The following is a 25,222-nucleotide window of genomic DNA, read 5'->3' as shown; positions in this document are numbered from 1 at the left end:
GGAAGCAGTGCCAGTGGGCAGTACCATGGGGAGAGTGCCCTCTTGTCCCCCCCGTCCCCCCCCGGGAGCTGTACTCCGGGTGGGTTCTGCTCGGCAAGTGCAAGTCATGGGGGACCTCCTGTTATTGGTGACATGAATGGATAATTTAATGGGGATGGGGTGTGGGGGTGGGGGGGTCATTAAGGCCTGCTGCTAATGATATTTAAATGTATTCAGATGGGGATCCCGACGTACCACCTAGGATACCCATTACGCCATTGCTGGGGGATGCGAGGAAAATGGCAATAGGAAATCCCACCGGTGTTAATCCTGTTTTGGGGACTCCTGCGGGATTTTCCATCCCCACTGCTGAATCTGCCCCTCAAAAAACTGGAGCGCGAAATAGCCCCCAGCAAGACAGTCCAGAAAATTGGGCAGATTCCAGCAGTGTCAGTGTTGTACCCTCAATAACGACACGAGAGTGTGGAATGGTAAATGAAGGCTTTAATAAGCAGAGAACTAGCCAGCTACAGAGACGTGTGCTTACTGAGTGCCGCCTACAGGGCATCTCCTTATATACGGCTCCCTGGTGGGCGGAGCCGGAGGCGGAGTCCCCCAGGTTCCAAACCCGGTCTTAAAGGGGCATCACCTACATGGTGTTAAGGGTACAGTAACCATTCATCACAGTCAGAAAATTAAAATGATATCCCAGAGCTTTTAATGACAAAGTCAAAATTCTGTTTTCCTCTGTGATTAATAATCCACTAACAAAATCATGAGAACATGTAGTTTTGAAGTAAGTGATTTACAAAAATGTGATTTCATTATATGGTCAGGAATTATGGTAAAATTTAACTTATCCCTTTTATGAAAATAAAACGGAACAAGATGGACATATATTTTGAAAACAGAATAATTTACAGTTTCTTCGCATCTTATTTTAATAATGAGCTTTATTATTTTAATAATATATGCTTTGCATGTGCAGTCCAGCATATTTAATATTAGATAACAGATTGAGGGCATTAAAGGTATTATAATTTAAGATGCAACTGAGCGCTTTAATGAGTTCTCATATTTCACCTTAAAGCACACTAGAATATTCATTAAGACTATTAACAGATAAAATTAAATTGTGTCACAATTAGTCAGATGGCACCATCATTTGCATTTTCATAGAATCAGTTACCCTTTCAAAGGTTCGCACAACTGAATTTCAACCGCTATGACTCAGCATTGACAAGCCTTAGTTGTCAAAGAGGTGTATTCCTGAGGAACTAAAAGTCATCCTACATTAAACTAAATAAGTGAGCTATTCACATTATTTCATGCACCCTTGTTCCAGAAAAGGTAGCAGTCTGCATTCTTCAGAGTCCCTAATATCTTACAATTGAATTGTGATATGAAACAACAAAAGCAAAGTTAAAAATACAGTGTACAAAATAGAAAACGCAGTGGGAAGGAGATCATGGCTGGAACCATGGGCTACAGTGGAAGTGACTGGATGCAGGGAAAAGTCACTGAGGAGGAAAATTAATTGTGTTAGGGTAGGTAAGAACACATCTGGGAGAGAGGTGGTGAAGGAGGATAGCCACCTATATTGGAGGCGCTGAGAGCTTATACACATAGGAACAGGAATCAACCTTTCAGTTGTTTGAGCCTGTTCCAACATTTCATTAAATCATGGATGATCTATATCATAACTCCTTTTACTCACCTTGGTTCTATGTCTCTGAATATCCTTGCTTAACAAAACAATATCTGTCAACCTCAGTTCTGAAGTTTTTAATTGAACCTCAACTGCTTTTTGGGGTAGAGAGTTTCCGATTTCTATTGCACTTGGTGTAAAGAAGACTTAGTGGCCTAACTCCAATTTTAAAGTTATCATAGAAATCATTGAATGGGTTACAGCAAAAAGATCAGGCCATCCGGCTTGTCACGCCTGGATCGGCATTCTGTGGGAACATCTCAGCTAATCCCGCTACCCTATCCATTCCCTGTAGTCTCACAAAGATTTTGTCTTCAGGTGTCAATTCTCTTTTGAAATTCACAGTTGAATTTTCATTCACCACACTCAAGCTGTGCAGTCCAGATCCCATCCACTTGTTGTCTGAAAAAGATGTATCTTTATTGTCTTTTGCAATTCACCTTCAATCTGTGTTCTCCAGTTCTCACCCTCCTGCCAATTTCTCTCCGTCTACTCTTTCTCCCTCATAATTTTGAATACCTCTAGCAAATCTCCACTCAACCTTCACTGTTTATGGAGAACAGTCTAAACTTCTTTGTAACCCAAGTTCTTCATTCCTGGAATCATTCTCCTGAATCTTTTCTGCACTCTCTTTAAAGTCTTCACATTCGTCACAAAGTGTCCAGAACTGGACACAATATTCCAGTTGAGGCTGAGCCAGTGTTTTGTAAAGGTTCAAGTTTGGATTCTATACCTCTATTTAGAAAGCCCAGGATCTCTTCTGCTTTCTTTTTCTCTTTTTTTTTCTTTTTAAAATAAATTTTAAGTACCAAATTCTCTTTTTCCCAATTAAGGAGCAATTTAGTCTAGTCAATCCACCTACTCTGCACATCTTTTGGGGGTTGTGGGTGTGAGACCCACGCAGACACGGGGAGAATGTGTGAACTCCACACGGACAGTAACCCGGGGCTGGGATCGAACCCAGGTCCTCGGCGCCGTGACTCTTCCACTTATTTAACCAATTTCTTAACTGGCTCTGCCACCTCCTACAATATGAGGACATACATTCCCAGTGCTCTCTGTTCCTGCATTTCATTTAGAATTGTACCTGTTATTTTATATTGCCTCTTCTTGTTCTTCCTATCAAAATTTATGCCTTCACATTTTACTGCTTTAAATTTTGTCTGACACATTTTCGCCCATTCCATAAGCCTATGTCCTCTTGATGCTTATCACTATCTTCTTCAAAGTCCACAGTTTCTGTGCACCTGCAAATTTTGAAACTGTGTCCTATACCCCATTTCTAGGTAATTTATATCAATGTATAAATTATTATGATTATTTATATTCATTCTTGTAATGTGTCACTGGCAAGGCCAGCAATAATTGCCCTTGAGCAGGTTTGATGAGCCACCGTCTTGAACCACTGCAAATCCTGCCATGTAGGAGCACCCACAGTGCTGTTCGGGAGGGGGTTCCAGGGTCTGACCCAGGAAGAGTGCAGGAATGTTGCTATAGTTCCACGTGCCGATGGTGAGGAACCTGCATCTGGCGGTGTTCCCATGTGTCTGCTGGCCCTTTTCCTTCCAGGTGGTGGAGATCATAAGACTGCAAGACACAGGAACAGAATTAGGCCATTCGGCCCATCGTGTCTACTCTGCCATTCATTCATGGCTGATATTTTTCTCATCCCCATTCTCCTGCCTTCTCCCCATAACCCCTGATTCCCTTATTAATCAAGAACCTATCTGTCTCTGACTTAAAGACATTCAGTGACTTGGCCTCCACAGCCTTCTGCGGCAAAGAGTTCCAAAGATTCACCACCCTCTGGCTGAAGAAATTCCTCCTCAACTACGTTTTAAAGGATCGTCCCTTTAATCTGAGGCTGTGCCCTCGGGTTCTAGTTTCTCACCCCAGTGGAAACATCTTCTCCATGTTCACTCTATCTAGGCCTCTCAGTATACTGTAAGTTTCACTGAGATCACTCCCCCCATCCTTCTAAACTCCAATGGGTACAGACCCAAAGTTTCTCATATGACAAGTCCTTCATTCTGGGGATCATTCTTGTGAACCTCCTCTGGACCCTCTCCAAGGCCAGCACATCCTTCCTTAGATATGGCGTCCAAAACTGCTCACAATACTCCAAATTGGGTCTGACCAGAGCCGTATGCTTTCCAAAGCCTTTTCCCATTTAGAAAATAGTCTATGCCTCTATTCCTCCTACCAAAGTGCATAGCCTCACACTTTTCCACATTGTATTCCATCTGCCACTTCTTTGCCCACTTTCCTAGCCTGTCCAGGTCCTTCTGCAGCTTCTCTGCTTCTTCACCACAACCTGCCCCTCTATATATCTTTGTTTCATCTGCAAACGTAGCAATGCCCTCATTTCCTTCTTCCATATCATTAATGTATATCGTGAATAGCTGTGGTCCCAACACTGCCCATGCGGAACACCACCAGCACCGGCTGCCATCCTGAAAAGCACATCTTTATCACCACTCTCTGCCTTCTGCCTGTCAGCCAATCCCCTATGCATGCCGGTACCTTGCCCTAACACCAGGGGCTCTTATCTTATTTAGCATGGGTTTGTAAGGTGCTGTTGAAAGAGCCTAGGTGAGTGGCTATAATGCATCTTGTAAATGGTACACACAGTAGCACAGTGATTAGCACTGCTGTGTCACTGCACTAGGGACCTGGGTTCAATTCCGGCCTTGGGTGACTGTCTGTGTGAAGTTTGCACATTCTCCCCGTGTGTGCGTGGGTTTCCTCTGGGTGCTCCAGTTTCCTCCCACAGTCCAAAGATGTGCGGGTTAGGTAGAATAGCCATGCTAAATTTCCCCTTCGTGTCTAGGGATGTGTAGATTAGGTTAAGGGTTGAATAGGATAGGGCAGGGAAGTGGGCTTGGTCAGAGTGCTCTTTCAGAGGGTCAGTGCAGACTCGATGAGCGGAATGTTCTGCACTGTAGGGATTCTATGATTCTGTTGGCACTGTGTACTGGCAATTGAGAGGGTGAATGTTCAAGGCTTCTTACCAAGCGGGCTAGTTCATTTTGGATGGTGTCAAACTTCTTGAGTTATGTTGGAGCTGCAGCTGGGTGTGAGTTAGTTGCCTCACAATACCCAGCCTCTGACCTCCTTAAGGAAGTGGCCCTGCCGATAGTGGATACATTGGTGGTCATCTAAGATTCTGTAGATTCTGGAACAGTTCCGACAGATTGGAGGGTAGCTAATGTAACCCCTCTATTTAAAAAGGGAGGTCAAGGGAAAACAGGGAATTATAGACCAGTCAGCCAGACGTTGGAAGTGGTGTAAATTCTAGAGTCCATTATCAAAGGTTTTATGGCAGAGCACTGAAAAAACAATGGCAAGATTGGACAGAGTCAGCATGGATTTACAAAAGGGAATTAATGCTTGAAAAATCAACTGCAAATCTTCCAAGGTGTACGGGGGGCACGGTAGCACAATGGTTAGCACAGTTGTTTCACAGCTCCAGGGTCCCTGGTTCGATTCCCCGCTGGGTCACTGTCTGTGTGGAGTCTGCACGTTCTACCCGTGTCTGCGTGGGTTTCCTCTGGGTGCTCTGGTTTCCTCCCACAGTCCAAAGATGTGCAGGTTAGGTGGATTAGCCATGATAAATTGCCCTTAGTGACCAAAAAAAAGGTTAGGTGGGGTAACTGGGTTACGGGGATATGGTGGAGGTGTGGGCTTAGGTAGGGTGCTCTTTCCAAGGGCCGGTGCAGACTCAATGGGCCGAATGGCCTCCTTCTGCACTGTAAATTATATATATGATATGTAACTAGCAGAGTTGATGAGGAGGAGCCAGTGGATGTGGTTTATTTGGACTTGCGGAAGGCTTTTGACAAAATCCTACATAAGAGATTAATGTCTAAAATTACAGGGTTGGGGGTAGTTTATTGATATGGATAGAAAACTGGTTGGCAGACAGGAAACAAAGAGTAGAAATAAATGGGTCTTTTTCCGAATGACAGGCAGTGAACTTGTGGGGTACAGCAGGAATTGGTGCTGGGACACCAGCTATTCACAATATATATTAATGATTTAGATGAGGGAACTAAATGTAATATCTCCAAATTCACAGATGACACAAAGCTAGGTGCGAGGGCAAGCTCTGAGGAGGATGCAGAGATGCTTCAATGTGATTTGGACAAGTTGAATGATGGGCAAATGCATGCCAGATGCAGTATAATGTGGATAAATGTGAGGTTAACCACCTTGGTAGCAAAAACAGGAAGGCAGATTATTATCCTATGGCTATCAATTAAGAGAGGGTACGTGTAACAAAACGTGGGTGTCCTCGTCCACCAGTCACTGAAGGTAGGCATGCAGGTGCAGCAGGCAGTAAAGAAGGCAAATGGTATGTTGGCCTTCATAGCCTTGCGAAGACTGCCCATGCCTCAGTCGTCTGCTGTTGCCCATGAGCATCCCGTCCCCACCAGTGGCAGATGAGGTGATTGCAATACTCAACTTCATGGACACCTTGTCAATAACGGCTGCTGGGGTGCAGCATGGACACAGCATGACATGGAATTGGCGAAGCTACACCTCATGCTGTTGATCAGCGGGAAAAACCAATCCCTTCTGGTGACCCTTCGGTCTTTTGCCAGAAGGTCTCCAAACTCCGTTTGGAGGATGGCGTTATATTGTGGAGAGCTCATGTGGTCATCCTCCCACAAGGTCAGGAAGCCCTGCTACAGGATTTGCACAGAGGCCATCCGTGATGTCCAAAATGAAAATGTTGGCCCACAGTTGCGTCTGGTAGCTCAGTATCGATGGGGACATTGAGGGGGTCCAAAGCTGCCCGGCGTGCCAGGAACTCCATATTTGAACCGCTGTGTATCATTCCTCTTCCAATGGACTAGCAGAAAAGGTGGTCTAGACCTTCAAAAGGGGCTTGAAAAAGCTATCAACAGGGTCCATGGATACAGGGTTGGCAAAGTTCCTTTTTAGTTATCGCACAACACTGCATATGACGATGGCAATTGCCCCGAAGGCGCAGGACTCAGCTCAGTCTAACCTTCCGAGTCTCGGCAACAAAGTAGAGAGGCAACAGGAGGTGCAGAAGGGTCACCACGGCCCAAATGTGCCAGAGCAGACGTTTCACATGGGGGATGGCATCAATTTTGGCGATGGAGCCTTGTGCCATGTATAGGCCCAATTTCGTTTGAAATCTAGGTTCAGGGAAGGATCCAGAGAAAACGTTTAGACCTCTTGATGAAGTGCGAACCCGCCCTTCGACACACAAGGGCTGGTTTAGCACAGTGGGCTAAGCAGCTGGCTTGTAATGCCGAACAAGGCCAGCAGCGTGTGTTCAATTCCCGTACCGGCCTCCCCAAACAGGCGCCGGAATGTGGCGACTAGGGGCTTTTCACAGTAACTTCATTGAAGCCTACTTGTGACAATAATCGATTATTATTACGACCAGCTGTGGTAGCGCCATCGCCACACCAGGAACCAGCAAGGAGTCCTTGCTGGCGGAGGATGGCATGTCCAGAACCAAGGTCCCGGCTGTAGCTCTTGGCAGTCAGCCAAGAAATGGCAATCGGCTAATCAATACACTCCACCACAGGCAGAAATGCAGCCGCTGATGAAGCAGCGCAGAAGGCCTCACCATCGGTGGCTGAAGGGGGACTTTCGGACTTGGGGGGAGTGATGTCATACTCCCCATGAGGACCACAGGGAAACCATCATTGATCTCACCGTGGGACTTGTGGAGTACGAGCTTCCCAGGTAAGGGACAGAGGCCAACCACCGGGGGCACGTTATGCTCTAACATAAAAGCAGGCCCAATATAGGGTCTGGTGTGATTAGTCCTCCCAGCTAGGATTGTACTGGGAGTGATATGCTGTGTTATGTAATAAATGTTTGTTCGCAAACCGCTAGCCTCCTCTGAGTCATTAAAAATTGCTAATATGAAATTCTGGATTTTATTATTTTGGTGATTTACTCATGTCAATATATGTGAAGGGACTGAAAATGGATTTTGCACTTGGATATGGTCAAATTTGATGTATACGGAGGCAAACTACAAAAAGATGGATCCCGCATCATTGAAGGTTCCTCAAATAAGTTGGCCTTTGCAGCAATGTTGTTGCTGCATCATCTTCATTTCATGTTTATGGAGGCTGCCAGTATCTGGATTACCAGTTTTTGATTGAGGAAGCAGATGTTCAATTGTACTTGAATTAAATCAGTAAGCTAGTTTTTTTTCTTATTTCTGCCCGCCATGCATGAAATATTTAAAGCAATGTGACTAAAGTTTCTTTGCTGAAAAGGCTTTAGATTCACTTCCAAAAAAGATTTCATATCTCTTGCAGTTTTCAAGAACAATCTCTTGATTCATCCCAGTTCACCGACCAAAATATATGAATGTGATAATTGCAAGTTCTGCACTGCAATTCATAGGAGACATTTTGAAAGGAAAGAAGGTCTATCACCAAATTCTCAGCAAATACTATTCTCTAGCTAGTGTAGTATTTCAACAGTGTCAGATATATAACATGGGAAGTTTAATTCCATAAAGGAATGTATCAGTATTTAAAGACAAATTTGGAAAAGTAATTGAAAACTTTGATCGGGCTTCCGTTTCTTTTGTATTTTGCTAAGAACATTGTACGTTCTCTCAGAGTTGCTTTTGATCAACTGTAATTTTGCTGACAAAAAGAGACTTTTTTGTCAAAACTTTTCATCTTCCACTCATCAGGACAATTCACAAGAATACCAAATGTAAAGGGAACAACAATTTATACTGTATGAGAGGAGAGTACTGATTGGTTGGGATTGGACTCTGATGAGTCGAGCGTTGCCATGGAGGATGCACTAGTTGATGGTGGCTGACAAGTTGACTGCCAAGCAATGTTTGAAATATAAACCAGGCGGCTTAACTCTGATTGGTCAAGGTATTTCCCTGAGGAATGAACCAGTGAACAGTTGTCACTTATTTTGTTCAGCTAAAATAGCTGCAACATGTTCTTTCTGTCTGCAAAGAACAGAGCCCTATGGATTACTATATGGAGCTTCTCTAGTGCACTTAAATGCCTTGAACAATCAGAGTTGAAGTTTGCAAATTGTTATTCCCTTTACATTTGAAGAGTGCAAGATGAAAGTTGTGACAAAAATGTATCTTTTTTTTTCAGCAGCACTCAAGTTCCATACTACCAAACAAATAACTGGTATTTTACAGCACTGGAAAAACATGGATAAGACATATATTTACAAGCACTCCAAACAAACAATTATATTGCTCAAAGATATAATACTTTTCTACAAAGTCCTGCTCCTTTTGCACTAAAGGCTTTATTAAGTTTTATTTATAATTTTAATAATGGCGTGTATGATTAGATTGTCCATCTTTCAATGAATGTATTTTTAATGAACTGTAAGATTTTTCTTTCACAGGATGTGGGCTTTGCTGGCAAGGCCAGCATTTATTGCCCATCCCTAAATACCCTTGAGAAAATATCGGTGAGCCACCTTATTGAACCAATGCATGTCGTGAGTTGTAGGTACACCCACATTGCTGTTCAATAGGAAGCAGGTGGCAATGTTGTGCATCTGCTTTACTTTCCCTTCTAGATGGTAAAGGGTACGGATTTGGAAGGTGCTGTCAGAGGAGCCTTGGCGAGTTCCTGTAATGCATCTTATAGATAGCACACAAGGCTGCCACTGTGCATCAGTGGTGAAGGGAGTGACTGTCGAAGGTGATGAATGTGGTGCCAATCAAAAGGCTGGATAGTGTGGAGCTTCATTAGTGTCGTTGGAGCTGCACTCATCCAGGCAAGGGAAGAGTATTCCATCACACTCCTGACTTGTCAATCTGGAGTTTTACTGGGGGTTACTGATCCTTAATTTGCCACAGCAACACCAAGGTGCATGTACTGATTATTGCTGATCAATTTAGAAATGGTATCATACCAACCACTTAAAATTATTGATAACGCTAATATATTGCACGCCTTACAAAAGAATTACAAATATACATACCGACTGTAGAAATCATCTCTGTAATAATCGTAGTCAAAGTCATAACCAGTGCTGAAAAAGGAAGAATACATTTTAATGAGAAGCTGCAGAACAAAATAATTCACTTCTCCAATTTTTAAGGAATTGATTATCTTTGGATCATTCAAAATACATTTAATAGAAAGAAAATAAAATTGTTCACAGCGTACAACAATATGAAGTCTACTGGAGGGTGAGGTGACACAGGAAGCTTTTCACATATCCGCAGTTCCCAAAGGCAGCTGTAATTTTAAAAGGTTTTTGAACATAACTCATGGGCTTTAGACTTTTGAGGAAAAGTCCAAACATAGCGGTGTTCTTTGGAGAGATCAGGTATTATATTGGAGAGGTAAGGTACGTCTTTGGAACTGTAAAGAGTAAACATGAATGTGTGTAAAAACAAAAATCATATGGTCATTTAAATCCCTTGCCTTTTAAATTTTGAAAAGTCAGCCAGCCTGCAGTTGAAAGAAATTGGTGCTTGCAATTTCAAAGATGTCAACTAAAACCTCAATGTTATCATTATTGTTATATTTCTGCATGCCAGTGTCCATAACCTAGTATTCTCACAGTGAGAGGCCTGTCAGCACACACCCTGTGGTGTCTTTGCACTGATTCCAAGGGTAGTGGGCCTGACTCAAGGTAACACCCGTCACACCCATACACACCCAAAATTGGCCAACTCGCGGACAGTAGGTCATCATTTACTGCTCCTTCACTCAATGTTGTCTTCTTTTAAAGTAACTAATAAAATAGTGTCAGTATATCCATTGAACATGCTAGTTTCATTTTAGTGCCATTTGCCATAGACAGCCTCTTCTGTGACCTTCCTGCTCACAAACCTTTGTCAAAATGTTTCACTCTTGCCTTCATGCCCCTTCCCCCCACTGCCCCACTTGCTCCTGGGCCTTGCCTCCACCCTCTCTTCTTGCCTTAGGGCTTGGGGTCTGCTGTTCTTCGCCTGGCTGCTCACTCTGCTGTGGCCGCCCCTCCTGGCTTTGTTGGTGCTGAGCTCCCACTGAAGTCTCGGCTCCAAAGGTCTGCCTTCTCAACATTGCCCCTCGCCTGGTGATCATAAGGTTACATCATCATCAGTCAGCTATCTCCTTCAAAGGGGTAAGCAGCCTACGGTCATCTGGGACTATGTCGACCTTACCTTACCTAGCTCCACCTAGTGGCAAATGTGCAAGTTGTCCTGGGACTTCAGATGATAAATGCACCGACCAACCATTGCCACTAGATGGAATCTGGTCACTCTAAAAGTACTGTACAGCACAGGCACTCGTATGGTGAAGCATTTTTTTTTACAATATGTATTATATTTCTTTTATATTTAATGTATCTTATTTTGCAAGTTACTTTAACAAAAAATTCATCGTGGTATACATGTATGGTATGTTATTTCAAGTTATACATTGCTTTTTCTAGGTGAGAAATGCCTGAAGGAACTGACCTCAGACTTTAACATTGAAACCTATAGGAACCTATGACTCATTTAAAGTTGTTTCACTTAAAGTTCTGTTTTCAGGAATGTTACCAGAACTTACTGTACCCAACCCAGAGGAAATTCGACCCTCAGTCAGCTTCTCCATTATTTTTAATCAACTCTGATAAAAATGTTTTTAGGTCTGAAGGATTCTTCTGTGCATTTCTGACGTGTTCTATTTTTGATTTAGATTTCCAGGAAGTTTACACTTTTGTTTGAAGAATATATTGGATAATCAAAAGGAAAAGGATTGATGCACTGTTTTTGGTATACTTTAGATTGTTCCAATATCACTTTTCTATTGCACAAGTAAATATTTTGCTTTGCTATCGGTGATGGCATATATTTAATTCAGGGTTCCAGACAGCAATGGAAAGCTATGCTCAAAACTTTCTGGAGGCGCCTCCCACAGAAAACTGGACAACCAAGGGGCATCTGCTGGCAGTTGGGAAGTCTGGGAATGTGCATTTAACATAAGAACATAAGAACTAGGAACAGGAGTAGACCATCTGGCCCCTCGAGCCTGCTCCGCCATTTAATGAGATCATGGCTGATCTTTGTGGACTCAGCTCCACTCTCCGGCCCGTACACCATATCCCCGAATCCCTTTATTCTTTAGAAAGGTATCTATCTTTTTCTTAAAAACGTTTAAAGAAGGAGCCTCAACTGCTTCATTGGGCAAGGAATTCCAGAGATTCACAACCCTTTGGGTGAAGAAGTTCCTCCTACACTCCGTCCTAAATCTACTTCCCTTATTTTGAGCTATGCCCCCTAGTTCTGCTTTCCCCGACCAGTGGAAACAACCTGCCCGCATCTATCCTATCTATTCCCTTCATAATTTTATATGTCTCAATAAGATCCCCCCGCATCCTTCTAAACTCCAATGAGTACAGTCCCAGTCTACTCAACCTCTCATCATAATCTAATCCCCTCAACTCTGGGATCAACCTAGTGAATCTCCTCTGCACTCCCTCCAGTGCCAATATGTCCTTTCTCAGGTAAGGAGACTAAAACTGAACACAATACTCCAGATGCGGCCTCACCAACACCCTATACAATTGCAGCATAACCTCACTAGTCTTGAACTCCATCCCTCTAGCAATGAAAGACAAAACTCGATTAGCCTTCTTAATCACCTGTTGCACCTGCACACCAACCTTTTGCGACTCGTGCACCAGCACACCCAGGTCCCTCTGCACAGCAGCATGTTTTAACATCTTACCGTTTAAATAATAATCCATTCTGCTGTTATTCCTCCCAAAATGGATAGCCTCACACTTGGCAACATTGAATTCCATCTGCCAGACCCTAGCCCATTCACCTAACCTATCCAAATCCTTCTGCAGACTTCCGGTATCCTCTGCACTTTTTGCTTTACCACTCATCCGAGTGTCGTCTGCAAACTTTGACACATTGCACTTGGTCCCCAACTCCAAATCGTCTATGTAAATTGTGAACAACTGCGGGCCCAACACTGATCCTTGAGGGACCCCACTAGTTACAGGTTGCCAACCAGAGAAACACCCAGAAATTAAGTAAACTTCACAGGATTTAAAATTAAGAGTGTAGTGTATTGTTAAATAGTACTCAAGTTAGACAGTCTGTTAAATAAACAAATTCCAGCACAAGAATTTTCAAAAAGGATTTGAGATTGGTGAGTGAAAATCCAATCTGGAGGTCTGAAGTTACAATAGTGTTTACTCACATACCAGCAGTTTCCAAAATATCGATATTTAAAAGTACCTACTTCCCCAGTAAGAGAGTTATTTATATTGGTTTAGGTCACCTCTAACAAAGTTAGAGAAGTAATAAATAAAATATTCACTAACAGTTCAACAAAATGAATATTTTCCTCTATTAAATGCTGCAATTTGGGATGAGACATTACATCGAAACACCTTCTATCCTCAGGTCTCACTAGTCAGGGAGAAGCATTCTTCAAATGCCCCAGTTAATATTTATCCCTCAAACAACGTCACTTAAGCATATCATTTAGTCATTTCCCTCATTTCTGTTTCTAGGGAACTCTTTATATGAAAACTGACTGCCATGTTTCCCTGCATAACAATAGTGACTACACTTCAAAATGCTTCATTGACTGGCACTTGGAAATGTCCTGAGGTGGACATGATGTAAATACAAGCTCTTCTTCAGGTATGTAAAGCAAACATCAAGAATGCTCATATAATGAAAAATATTTTTCAAACTATGTCTAAGCCAGACAGAGTTATTAGAAACTAAAGTAATCAATGTCCAGCTGATTGATAACTCATACAATATATCTGGCATTTATTTTATTATTTATAACCAAACAAATAAACTAAAACTGATCAGTTTGTTGAATGCTGTTACAACTGGAAACTACCAAAAAAACCTCAAACAATGCTTAAATAACAAAATACACTGCAATTGGTCATTAAACAGTTCAAAATTGTCAGACAAGTGCACAATGTTTGAATGTGTTTTGCAGTTTCCAATTGTGACAACATTTATTAACATTAGACTGATTCAATGTTATGGATTTAAAAGATAAATTTGAGGGACGAAGAGCTGCAGTTTGAAAGACACAATCAGTCTTCCAGCACCGTGCCCAATCTAACAACGTTTGAGAGGTTTCTCCACAAAATCACCATCTTCTTTTATTCCTGGCCATAACCCCTTTTATTCCAAGTGTAACTTTAGTACTTCACAATTTTGCTTGCTCTGAAATATTTTCAGAAGTTTCATTCATTGGTCTATACTTCAAAAGGCAGTTATTGGTTATGTGTATAATCTTTCATTAGATATTAACCACAACAGTGTTCCAAACCATATTCCCAGCATTATTACTATTAGATTTACTCTGCAATTCAAATGACTATTTTAGAAAGAACAATTCATTTCAGATGGTCAAGCATTACCATTGTGGACAAAAGTAGTTAACACAACTCCTCAAAAGAGAAACAGGGTCAAAAAGTAATGGAGTCAATGCACAAACAACTTACTAAGGCATAAAACGATGAATCACAAGTCATAAAGTTAGGCAGAACCGTTCACGGCTTGGGTCACTAACTGCACGGAGTCTGCACGTTCTCCCTGCATTTGGGTGGGTTTCCTCCCGGTGCTCCGGATTCCTCCCACAAGTCCCGAAAGACGACCTGTTAGGTAATTTGGACATTCTGAATTCTCCTCGAATTCTCTGAACAGGCGCCGGAGTGTGGGACGAAGGGCTTTTGCAGTGACTTCATTGCAGTGTTAATGTAAGCCTACTTCTGACACTAAAGATCATTATTATAAGTATAACTTGGAAAATCAAAAATTGTCTCAAACCTGGAATTCTAGAAAAAAAATAACAAATAGGCATTAATGGTTTCTTTCTTCATAAATGTTGCCAGACCTGCTGAGTTACTCCACCACTTCCTGTTTTTAGTATGGAATTCTAGAATGCCATTTCCACTGATAATTCCATTGGTCAATGCCTTGTTAAATGGAGAACTGAGACATTGAAAGATCCTAGGAGGGAGAAGAGTGTCTAATAATTACTTTCAGTGTTTCCAGGTTCAAACCAGGAAGTGGGAGGAAGAAACTGTACAGTTCCAATTGTGTTGCTGAAAAATAAAAATGTGCCCCGTCTTCCTATAATATAAAAGTGGGAAATATTACAGCTACTTACATTTTTGTGAAAACAGAATTTGTGATTTCATCCGACAGAAATATGATCTGCTGCTGTCAGTCTAGTTTTAGGGCATTTAAAACTCTCCACTACTAGAATGCATACATATGACTTTATCCTCTGACCACCCCACTTTCAGGCAGAATGACCAACAAATAGGTGTTGTTCACAGCATTCAAACAAGACTTCCCTGGCTTAATCAGCGTACCTTGAAATCGTGAGAAGTCAAACTCAGATTACATGAAATTCCAGTAATGTCAAGTTGTCATCCATTCTCACTGACAGAACAGCAAATCCCACAGAACGATGCCCATGATGAGCCAAAGTTCCACATAGGTAACTCTGGGATGCCCAAATTGATGATGACACTGACCAGAGAGGAGTTTTAAGGAAGGACCGTGCCAGCTTCCTTTGAGTGAATTGTTGAGGAAAATCCACAAGGTAAGAGCTGAATGAGGGATGTAACAATAACACTAATAATACAGTACAGAGGCAGATCCTTCTGCTCATCATATCTGTACTCACTCTTTCTAACTGAAGAGGAATCCAGTTAGTCCCGCTCCCTTTTGTCAAATCCCAAGAATTGTTTTTCTCCTTTGCGCACTACTCCAAATCCCTTTTTTGAGGCTCCTATTATTGTTTCGAGAGCTAAATTATCCAGTAGATAATCTGGTAGATTTTAACTGTGTATTTGCTAATTGGAGTTAAAATCATCCCTTGGCCTACTGGTGAAGGGTTCAACTCAGTGGGCTGGAATCTTCCATCCTGCCCGCTGCAAGAACGCCGCAGGCGAGCCGCGGACAATGGAGAAGTCCAATGACCTTGGGCATGATTCTCCTCCGTTCACTGGGCGGATGCAGCCGGAGAATTCCTCCCCATGTTTCAGGAGTTACCTAGCTTTACAGCATGCACTGTGTTCATGTGCAAAGCTGGAAAACCCTGCTGAGTGGAATGTTTGGTTGAATAGCTTACTTTTAATCTTTTACAGTACGAAGTCTTACAACACCAGGTTAAAGTCCAACAGGTTTGTTTCGATGTCACTAGCTTTCGGAGTGCTGCTCCTTCCTCAGGTGATTCACCTGAGGAAGGAGCAGTGCTCCGAAAGCTAGTGACATCGAAACAAACCTGTTGGACTTTAACCTGGTGTTGTAAGACTTCGTACTGTGCTCACCCCAGTCCAACGCCGGCATCTCCACATCATTTAATCTTTTAAGCCATGACAGAAGGAAGGCATTGCCCCATGAAGGCAATATAAGAACAGTTCCAGAGAATTCTATTAAGTATTAAATATAAAGAATGGGCTAACTGATAGAAGACAGAATTGAGGTAAGAGGGACATTTTCACAATGGCAACCTGAAACTAATGCAGAGACACAGAGGCAATAATTATTTAAAATATATATTAATGTCCTGGATGAGGGAAGTGAACGCACTATTGCTAAGTTTGCGGATGACACAATTGGTGTGAAAGCAAGTAGAGAGGATGACACACAGAGTAGACAAGAGTGGGCAAAAACTTGGCAGATGGAATATAATGAAGAGAAATGTGAAGTTATGCACTTTGGTAGGAAGGATAAAGGAGCTGAATATTATTTAAATGGTGAAAGACTGCAGAACTGCAGCACCGAGAGATTTGGGGATCTTCGTGCATAAAAAGCTGGCATGGAGCTTCAGCAGGTAACAGGGAAGGCAAATGGAATGTTGGCCTTTATTGCAAAGGGAATGGAGTACAATAATAGGGAAGTCTTGCTAAAACTATACAAGACCACACCTGGATTACTGTGAACAGTTTTGGTCCCCATATCTAAGAAAAGATTTTATGCCCACCATAGTCTTAGATGACCATAGGCTGCTTTTCCCTTTGAGGGGAAGAGCTGACTGGCGGTGATTTAACCTGAGGGTCACCGTACCTCAGGTAAGGGGCAAGATTGAGAAGGTGGGGCCTTCATGAATAATCTGAGCTGTTATGGGGATTGAACCCACGCTGCTGGCCTCGCTTTGCATCATGAATCAGCTGTGTAGCCAATTGAGCTAAACCGGTTCCTAGTTACAAGGAAAGATATACTGGCATTAGAGGCAGTCCAGAGAAGGTTCGCTAAATTGATTCCGGGTATGGAGGAATTTTCTTATGAGGTGAGGTTGAGTAGATTGGGCCTGAACTCATTAGAGTTTAGAAGAATGAGATGACCTTATTGAGACATAAAGGATTCTCAAGGGGCTTGACAGGCTAGATGCTGAGAATTTGTTTCCCCTTGTGAGAGAGTCATGGACCAGAGGGTATAATCTCGGAGTAAGGGTCGCCCATTTCAGATACAGGTGAGGAGAAATGGTTTCTTACAGAGGGGAATGAAACTGTGGAATTTACCATAGAGGGCTGTACAGGCTGGGTGGTTAAGTATATTCAAGGCTGGGATAAACAGATTTTGATTCAGTGAGGGAATCAAGGGTTATGGGATAAGGTAAGAAAGTGGAGTTGTGGATTATCGTATCAGATTAGTCATGATCTCATTGAATGACGTAGCATACTCCATGGGCCGAATGGCCTATTTCATTTCCTACATTTTATAGTCTTTGGTCTTACATATGTTCGTAAAATGTTCAATACATTAATATTTTTGTGTAATTGTAGAATCAGCATTTAAATAAAATCACAAACTTCTTCTTTCTGTACAATCTTTAAATGATTCCCGTTTTCAAAAACAAAGAATGATGGTCATCCTATTGAAGTAGTGGAGGAGCTTAATACAAATGTCTTAAGCAGTCAACAACAATACTACTCAAAATAAGTTGCAGCATGTTATGTATCATTTCCTGAAATATGCCAATGAAGCAATGTATTGTCATTGATCATTCAGGGTACGTTCAGCCTCTCTTCACCTGTCCCGGAGTCAGGCACAATGAGTGAATAACACATTTATGTGATGGAAAGATTATTTCTGTGACAAAGTTCTGGACATGACACATTCTCACGCTTATCTTCCGTTTCTTTTCAGGAACCTGCGAGAAGTGATATTGTGTACTTTTTTTTCCAATTAAGGGGCAATTTAGTGTGACCAATCCACCTAACCAGCACATCTTTGGGTTGTGGGGGCGAAACCCAGGCAGACACGGGGAGAATGTGCAAACTCCACATGGACAGCGACCCAAGGCTGGGATTCGAACTTGGGTCCTCAGCGGCATAGTCCCAGTGCTAACCACTGCCCCACTGTGCTGCCCTTTATTTGTTTTTTTAATGAAAATTAGCCGATATAGCTTTGCCCTTTGTGTAATTTGTTCCATGTATCAGTGCTATTCTCTGTCCAAGAGCCACAGCTGTGGAGGCCCTCCACGCCCACGCTGCTCAATGCTGAAGGTGCAGTTGGACATCCTTCACTTCCGGCGTGTTTAACCTGCAGTGACATGCCAGTTACACACCAGAACAAAAGTGTCAGCAACCTGCGAAAGCATTTCTTCAATGGCGTCATCAGGTGGCCCATTTGGATCAATGTCACGCACCAGGTCCCGCAGCTCCTTCGTGCGTCAAACCGGATTGCATTCTGGACTCGTACGTTTCCCTGAGTCCAGTGTTCCAGGACCCAGGTATCTTTGAACAAATTGTCCTTCTTTCTGGCTTCAGCAGCCTCCAGGCATTTGCAGCCACCAGTAGAGCAAGCAGCAAACACAACCTGCATCTGTGAAGTGCTCTCAACTAATTATTAGCACAGCCTTCAGATGTGAAGCGAGAGGATATTCACAGTCAGAGGGAGTTAAAGTGAACTTCAGCATATAACCTATAACAGGGTTCTCTCCAGGAAGTGTTTTGTACGATAGGCAGCAGCTGTAGTTGCCATTGTTATGGGTACCCACAATATTTAAAGATAGCTTGAAGGCCTCACGTATGATAAAAATGGCCACTCACCACCTCAGATCCCCCCAGCAGCCATTGCACCAGCTTCACGTTTTTAAAAAGGAGTACGAAACGACACCCACTTGATATTTCGCTGGGGAGTCAATTCATTCGCGGGAGACCATTACATTCGACTTCAATCTCACTAATGAGATGGAATTTGGTGCTAATTGAGGTTAATGTTATGCTCGCCATATTTTGCCGTGATCCAGAACTCTCCATCAGGATTGGGCCGGTTAGTTAGCAAACTGATTTGTGCCCGGCGCAGATCTCGATTTTGTCTTTTCCGCAATTTAACTGGCACGTCCATATTTTCAATGGTGTCATCAGGTGGCCCATTTGGATCAATGTCGCGCACCAGCAAAGAAGAGTAAGATAGATTGTGAGAGTAAACTTGCTCAGAATATAAAAACAGATAGTAAAAGTTTCTACAAATATATAAAACAAAAAAGAGTGGCTAAGGTAAATATTGGTCCTTTAGAGGATGATAAGGGAGATTTAATAATGTGTCTTCACAGTGGAAGACACAAATAACATGCCAGTGACTGATGGAAATGAGGCTATGATAGCTGAGGACCATGAGATCATTGTTATCACTTAGGAGGTAGTGATGGGCAAGCTAATGGGACTAAAGGTAGACAAGTCTCCTGGCCCTGATGGAATGCATCCCAGAGTGCTAAAAGAGATGGCTAGGGAAATTGCAAATGCACTAATGATAATTTACCAAAATTCACTAGACTCTGGAGTGGTCCCGGCAGATTGGAAATGAGCAAATATGACAACACTGTTTAAAAAAGGAGGTAGGCAGAAAGCAGGTAATTATAGGCCAGTGAGCTTAACTTCGGTAGTAGGGAAGATGTTGGGACCTATCATCAAGGAAGAAATAGCGACGCATTTGGATGGAAATTATCCCATTGGGCAGACGCAGCATGGGGTCATAAAGGGCAGGTTGTGCCTAACTAATTTAGTGGAATTTTTTGAGGACATTACCAGTGCAGTAGATAACGGGGAGCCAATGGATGTGGTATATCTGGATTTCCAGAAAGCTTTTGACAAGGTACCACACAAAAGGTTGCTGCATAAGATAAAGGTGCATGGCATTAAGGGTAAAGTAGTAGCATGGATAGAAGATTGGTTAATTAATAGAAAGCAAAGAGTGGGGATTAATGGTTTTCTCTGGTTGGCAATTAGTAGCTCGTGGTGTCCCTCAGGGATCAGTTTTGGGCCCGCAATTGTTCACAATTTACATAGATGATTTGGAGTTGGGAACCAAGTGCAATGTGTCCAAGTTTGCAGAGGACACTAAAATGAGTGGGAAAGCAGAGGATACCGGAAGTCTGCAGAGGGATTTGGATAGGTTAAGTGAATGGGCTAGGGTCTGGCAGATGGAATGTTGACAAATGTGAGGTTATCCATTTTGGTAGGAATAACAGCAAAAGGGATTATTATTTAAATGATAAAATATTAAAACATGCTGCTGTGCAGAGAGACCTGGGTGTGTTGGTGCATGAGTTGCAAAAAGTTGGTTTACAGGTGCAACAGGTGATTAAGAAGGCAAATGTAGTTTTGTCCTTCATTGCTAGAGGGATGGAGTTTAAGACTAGGGAGGTTATGCTGCAATTGTATAACGTGTTAGTGAGGCCACACCTGGAGTATTGTGTTCAGTTTTGGTCTCCTTACCAGAGAAAGGACATACTACCGCTGGAGGGTGTGCAGAGGAGATTCACTAGGTTAATCCCAGAGCTGAAGGGGTTGGATTACGAGGAGAGGTTGGGACTGTACTCGTTGGAATTTAGAAGGATGAGGGGGGATCTTATAGAAACATATAAAATTATGAAGGGAATAGATAGGATAGATGCGGGCAGGATGTTTCCACTGGCGGGTGAAAGCAGAACTAGGGGGCATAGCCTCAAAATAAGGGGAAGTAGATTTAGGACTGAGCTTAGGAGGAACTTCTTCACCCAAAGGGTTGTGAATCTATGGAATTCCTTGCCCAGTGAAGCAGTAGAGGCTCCTTCATTAAATGTTTTTAAGATAAAGATAGATAGTTTTTTGAAGAATAAAGGGATTAAGGGTTATGGTGTTCGCACCGGAAAGTGGAGCTGAGTCCACAAAAGATCAGCCATTATCTCATTGACTGGTGGAGCAGGCTCAAGGGGCCAGATGGCCTACTCCTGTTCCTAGTTCTTATGTTCTTATGTATATATCCACGCTGGGTGCAATAGAGTGGTTAAATCACGCCCCTCGCCATTGTATACCTTTATGCGCAAAAGCAATTGGGAAATCAGGATGTAGTCAATAAGAAACATTTTTGCTATTGTTGTTTCCCCTGGAAATATAAGAGATTAATACTTTTGACGTCAGTTTAAGAGCAACCATCACATTGACAGACCAGGTGCCTCAGACTGAAGCTTATTAATTTTAAGAGGTATCAAATGTAGGCAAGAGCAGGTACAGCAGGTTTAGCTGGACTGCAATATTTCACAGTGTGCATTTACAAAACAGTACAAGTTCTGAAATCCTTGCCCTTCTCTGTAATTGAGGTCACGCCTCTGTGATGACAAGTTCTACATTAGATCAGCTTACCACGGGACATCTTACAAGCTCTTAGCACATACAGAGGAGCAGCACAACAAGAACTGGCAACGAGCCTAGACTTCCAGCCAGATATAGTCTTCTCTTTCCTTTCCGGTTAACTGGTACAGAGAGAAAATAAGAGTGCTTTTACAATTAAACAAAACTGTCAATCATAATGGATGTCACAACCTCAAAGTGGTAGGGGGTAGGAATAGGCCACTGACACAGAAACATACAACAGGAGTGTCATGATATACATATTGATATACAGACGAACAGCTAATAGACATAGAGAACAGGACATGACCAATAAGCAGGCAGGACACTCAGGGGTGGGATCTGACTATAAAAGACACGAGGCACTCACACTCTGCCTCTTTCCACTGATGAACATCTAGAGAGTCAGTCAAGGGTGTTGTTACAATCTCACACCTCCACAACATGGCTAAGAGCTAGTCTGGTTCAGTCAGACAGAAACCACACTTAAGTTAGCAGAGAGTCAAACTCACAGAGAACTGTGCTAACTGTGTTATTAGTTCAATAAACTTGATTGAACTAACTTCAAGGTCTGGGATATCTTTCTGATCTAAGCTGCATCCAGTTGAAGCCAGTGTTAGACCAGTGTACCTAACATGACATGATACAAGGAGACTACTAATTTAAGGTGGCTTACCTCAGTCCATTCCGTGATGACCAGCAAATGTATCCCGGCACCATGGAGAAGATTCAGGCTCCTCACCAGCTCAGAACCTCCAGCAATCTCAGTGCCAACTGGCGGACATTCAAGCAAAGGTTTCTGCTGTACATCGAAGCTTCAGACCTCGTGGGTGCGTCTGATGCAAGAAAGATTGCGCTTCTCCTCTCAACAGTGGGTGATCAAGCCATCAAACTCTTCAACTCGTTTAACTTCACCGAATGCCAGGACAAGACAAAGTTTCAGACCATCCCGGACAAGTTCGATAGTCACTGTGAAGTGGACACCAATGAAATCTTCGAGCGCTACATATTCAAACAACGTCTTCAAGGTAAAGATGAATCTTTCAATGCCTTCTTAACTAGCCTCCGCCTGCTAGCGCTGTCCTGAAACTGTGGTGATATTGCTGACTCCATTATCAGCGACCAAATCGTGTTTGGAGTTCACTCTGATCCTCTGAGAGAGCAGCTCTTAAAAATCAAGCATATGACCCTGCCAGTCGTGATTGAAACATGTACAGTGCATGATCACGCAAAAAAATCGGTATTCCCAATACAAGTCAGCTGAAAATGAGAAACTTGCCTCCCACGAGGCAGTGAGTGTGCAGGCCATCTCCCGGATGCTGCACCTCAGCATTGAAGACAGCGGCCATCTCGCGCGTTTTTCCCGGAGCCCCACGCATGTGCGATGCGAACGGGATAACAAAGCGGCTGACACACACACTGTGCAGGTGCAGACGTCTGCTGACTGCACTGTGCATGTGCGATGACGTACACCGCGTCACGACGCCGACATCATGACATGCCCGAACTGTGGCAACGCTGACTTAAAGGGACACTGCCGAACAAGAGGCAGGCGATGTTTAAACTGCGGGAAGCCTGGACACTATGCAGCCTTGTGCAGGTCTGCACTACCAGTCAGAGGCCAGCGCTCCCAATTCCGACGACGGTGTGTCCAGTATGTGCAACGACGATTATAAGATTCTGATCCTGGCAGTACAACGGATCCAGAGGACGAGTGCCTTGACTCTGCTTATCGAGTGGGCATCATTACCACATGTCAACATGCCACACCTAACTCATCTCGCATTCAGTCCATCCTCGCTGTGGATTCGGAGGACGGATGGCGTGCGGTGATGCAGGTCAACCGCTGCTCCATTCAGTTCAAGCTGGACACCGGTGCTTCTGCCAACCTCCTCTCACAGACAGACTTCAAACGCATCAAGAAGCCCCTCAAGGTCCTTCTGGCAGCCTGGCAGCTCCTGGACTATAACGGTAATGCCATCACGGCACTGGGGTCCTGCCATCTACTCGTCTCCAACCGGAGTACCCATGCACGGCTAAGGTTTGACATTGTCAAGCCGGACAGGGCATCCCTACTGGGCGCACGTGCCTGCAAAAAGCTAAACCTGGTGCAGCGGGTTTATTCAACGACATCCTCCAACGTGGATCTTCAAGCTGGCATTGACGATATCCTCGCTCAGTATCCAGATGTGTTTGACGGGATGGGCACTTTGCCATATCGGTACAAGATCCTACTGCGACCTGATGCCAAGCCAGTGGTCCATGCACCACGCCAGGTCCCGGCTCCACTGAAGGAGCGTCTGAAGGAACAGCTCAAGGAGCTGCAGCAGCAGGGGATCATTTCCAGGGTAACCGAACCGACTGACTGGGCCAGCTCGATGGCGGTGGTTAAAAAACCCTCTGGAGACTTGCGCATCTGCATTGATCCCAAGGATCTCAACCAGAATATAATGCGTAAACACTACGCCATCCCGAAGCAGGAGGAACTCACCAGTGAGATGGCACATGCACGGTTTTTCACCAAGTTAGAAGCATCACATGGATTCTGGCAAATCCAGCTGGATGAGTCCAGCAGAAGGCTCTGCACCTTCAACTCACCGTTTGGCAGGTACTGCTATAACCATATGCCGTTCGGCATCGTCTCGATATCGGAGATATTTCATCACATCATGGAGCAGATGATGGAGGGCATCGAAGGGGTTCGTGTGTACGTGGACGACGTCATCATATAGTCCACGAACCCTGAGGAGCATGTTTCCCGTCTCCAGCAGGTATTCCGCCGTGTCCACGCCAATGGCCTGAAGCTGAACAGGGCCAAATGTTGCTTTGGCATGTCGACACACAAGTTCCTAGGAGACCAGATCTCTCAGCAGGGCGTGTGCCCCGACACAGACAAGGTCAAGGCCATCGCAGCCATGAAGGTCCCGCAAGACAAGAAGGCGGTCAGTTTTCTGGGCAAGTTCATCCCAAACACGGCCTCACACACCACGGCCCTACGAAACCTAGTGAAGAAGTCCACGGCCTTCGAGTGGAAGGCGGCCCATCAGGCAGAGTGGTTGGAGCTGAAAGCCAAGCTCACTACTGCACCCGTATTGGCATTTTGCAACCCAGACAGGGAAACAAAAATCTCGCCGGATGCGAGCCAGGATGGCATCGGTGCGGTCCTGCTGCAACGCGCTGACACTTCATCCTGGGCACCGGTTGCCTACGCATCAAGGGCAATGACGCCCCCCGAACAAAGGTATGCACAAATCGAGATGGAATGCCTGGGCCTTCTCGCTGGCATTCTCAAGTTTCACGACCAAGTCTACGGCCTGCCGACATTCACAGTCGAGATGGATCACAGTGTCCTGATCCACATTATCCACAAGGATCTTAATGACATGACGACTCGATTGCAGCGCATCCTCCTCAAGCTCAGAAGGTATGACTTTGACCTGGTCTGCACGCCTGGCAAGGAGCTAATCATTGCCAATACAATGTCCCGCTCCATCATCGTGCCTAGTGAACCACTGAACGTCATCCGGCAAATTGAGTCACAGGTTGAGTCACAGGGGCAGCTGTGTGCTAGCACCCTCCCGGCATCTGATGAGAAGATGATTCGTATCAGTGAAGAGACAGCCAAAGACCCCCTCTTGCAGCGTGCTATGCAACACCGAGCCAATGGCTGGCAAAAAGGGCAGTGCCCTCAATTTTTCAATGTAATGGACGACCTGACGGTGGTTGATGGTATCCTCCTCAAACTGGACTGGATTGTAATTCCACACAGTCTCCAGAGCTTGGTGCTCCGTCAAATCCATGAGGGCCACCTGGGTGTGGAAAAGTGCAGACGCAGAGCCAGGCAGGCTGTCTACTGGCCCGGGAACAGCCAGGACATCGCGAACATGGTCCTTAACTGTGCGACTTGTCAACACTTCCAGCCAGGACGGTGAGGGTGGT

General features: G+C 43.9%; 1 protein-coding gene across 5 annotated transcripts in view; it reads right to left on the bottom strand.

Annotated features, from left to right (window-relative positions):
- LOC140385610 (RNA-binding Raly-like protein) overlaps positions 1 to 25,222 on the bottom strand; it is a 1,446,698-nt gene that overhangs the window by 218,194 nt on the left and 1,203,282 nt on the right. For all 5 annotated transcript variants that reach the window (XM_072467935.1, XM_072467934.1, XM_072467936.1 and 2 more), the window contains one exon: positions 9,668 to 9,718. In XM_072467935.1, the coding sequence (XP_072324036.1) occupies positions 9,668 to 9,718 (51 nt within the window). The remainder of the gene's footprint in view (positions 1 to 9,667; positions 9,719 to 25,222) is intronic.

The sequence above is a fragment of the Scyliorhinus torazame genome, chromosome 11, assembly GCF_047496885.1.
Source record: "Scyliorhinus torazame isolate Kashiwa2021f chromosome 11, sScyTor2.1, whole genome shotgun sequence".
In the NCBI taxonomy this organism is placed as follows: domain Eukaryota; kingdom Metazoa; phylum Chordata; class Chondrichthyes; order Carcharhiniformes; family Scyliorhinidae; genus Scyliorhinus; species Scyliorhinus torazame.
Note: the sequence above shows the minus strand (reverse complement) of the source record. Positions and strands in the feature narration are given on the sequence as shown.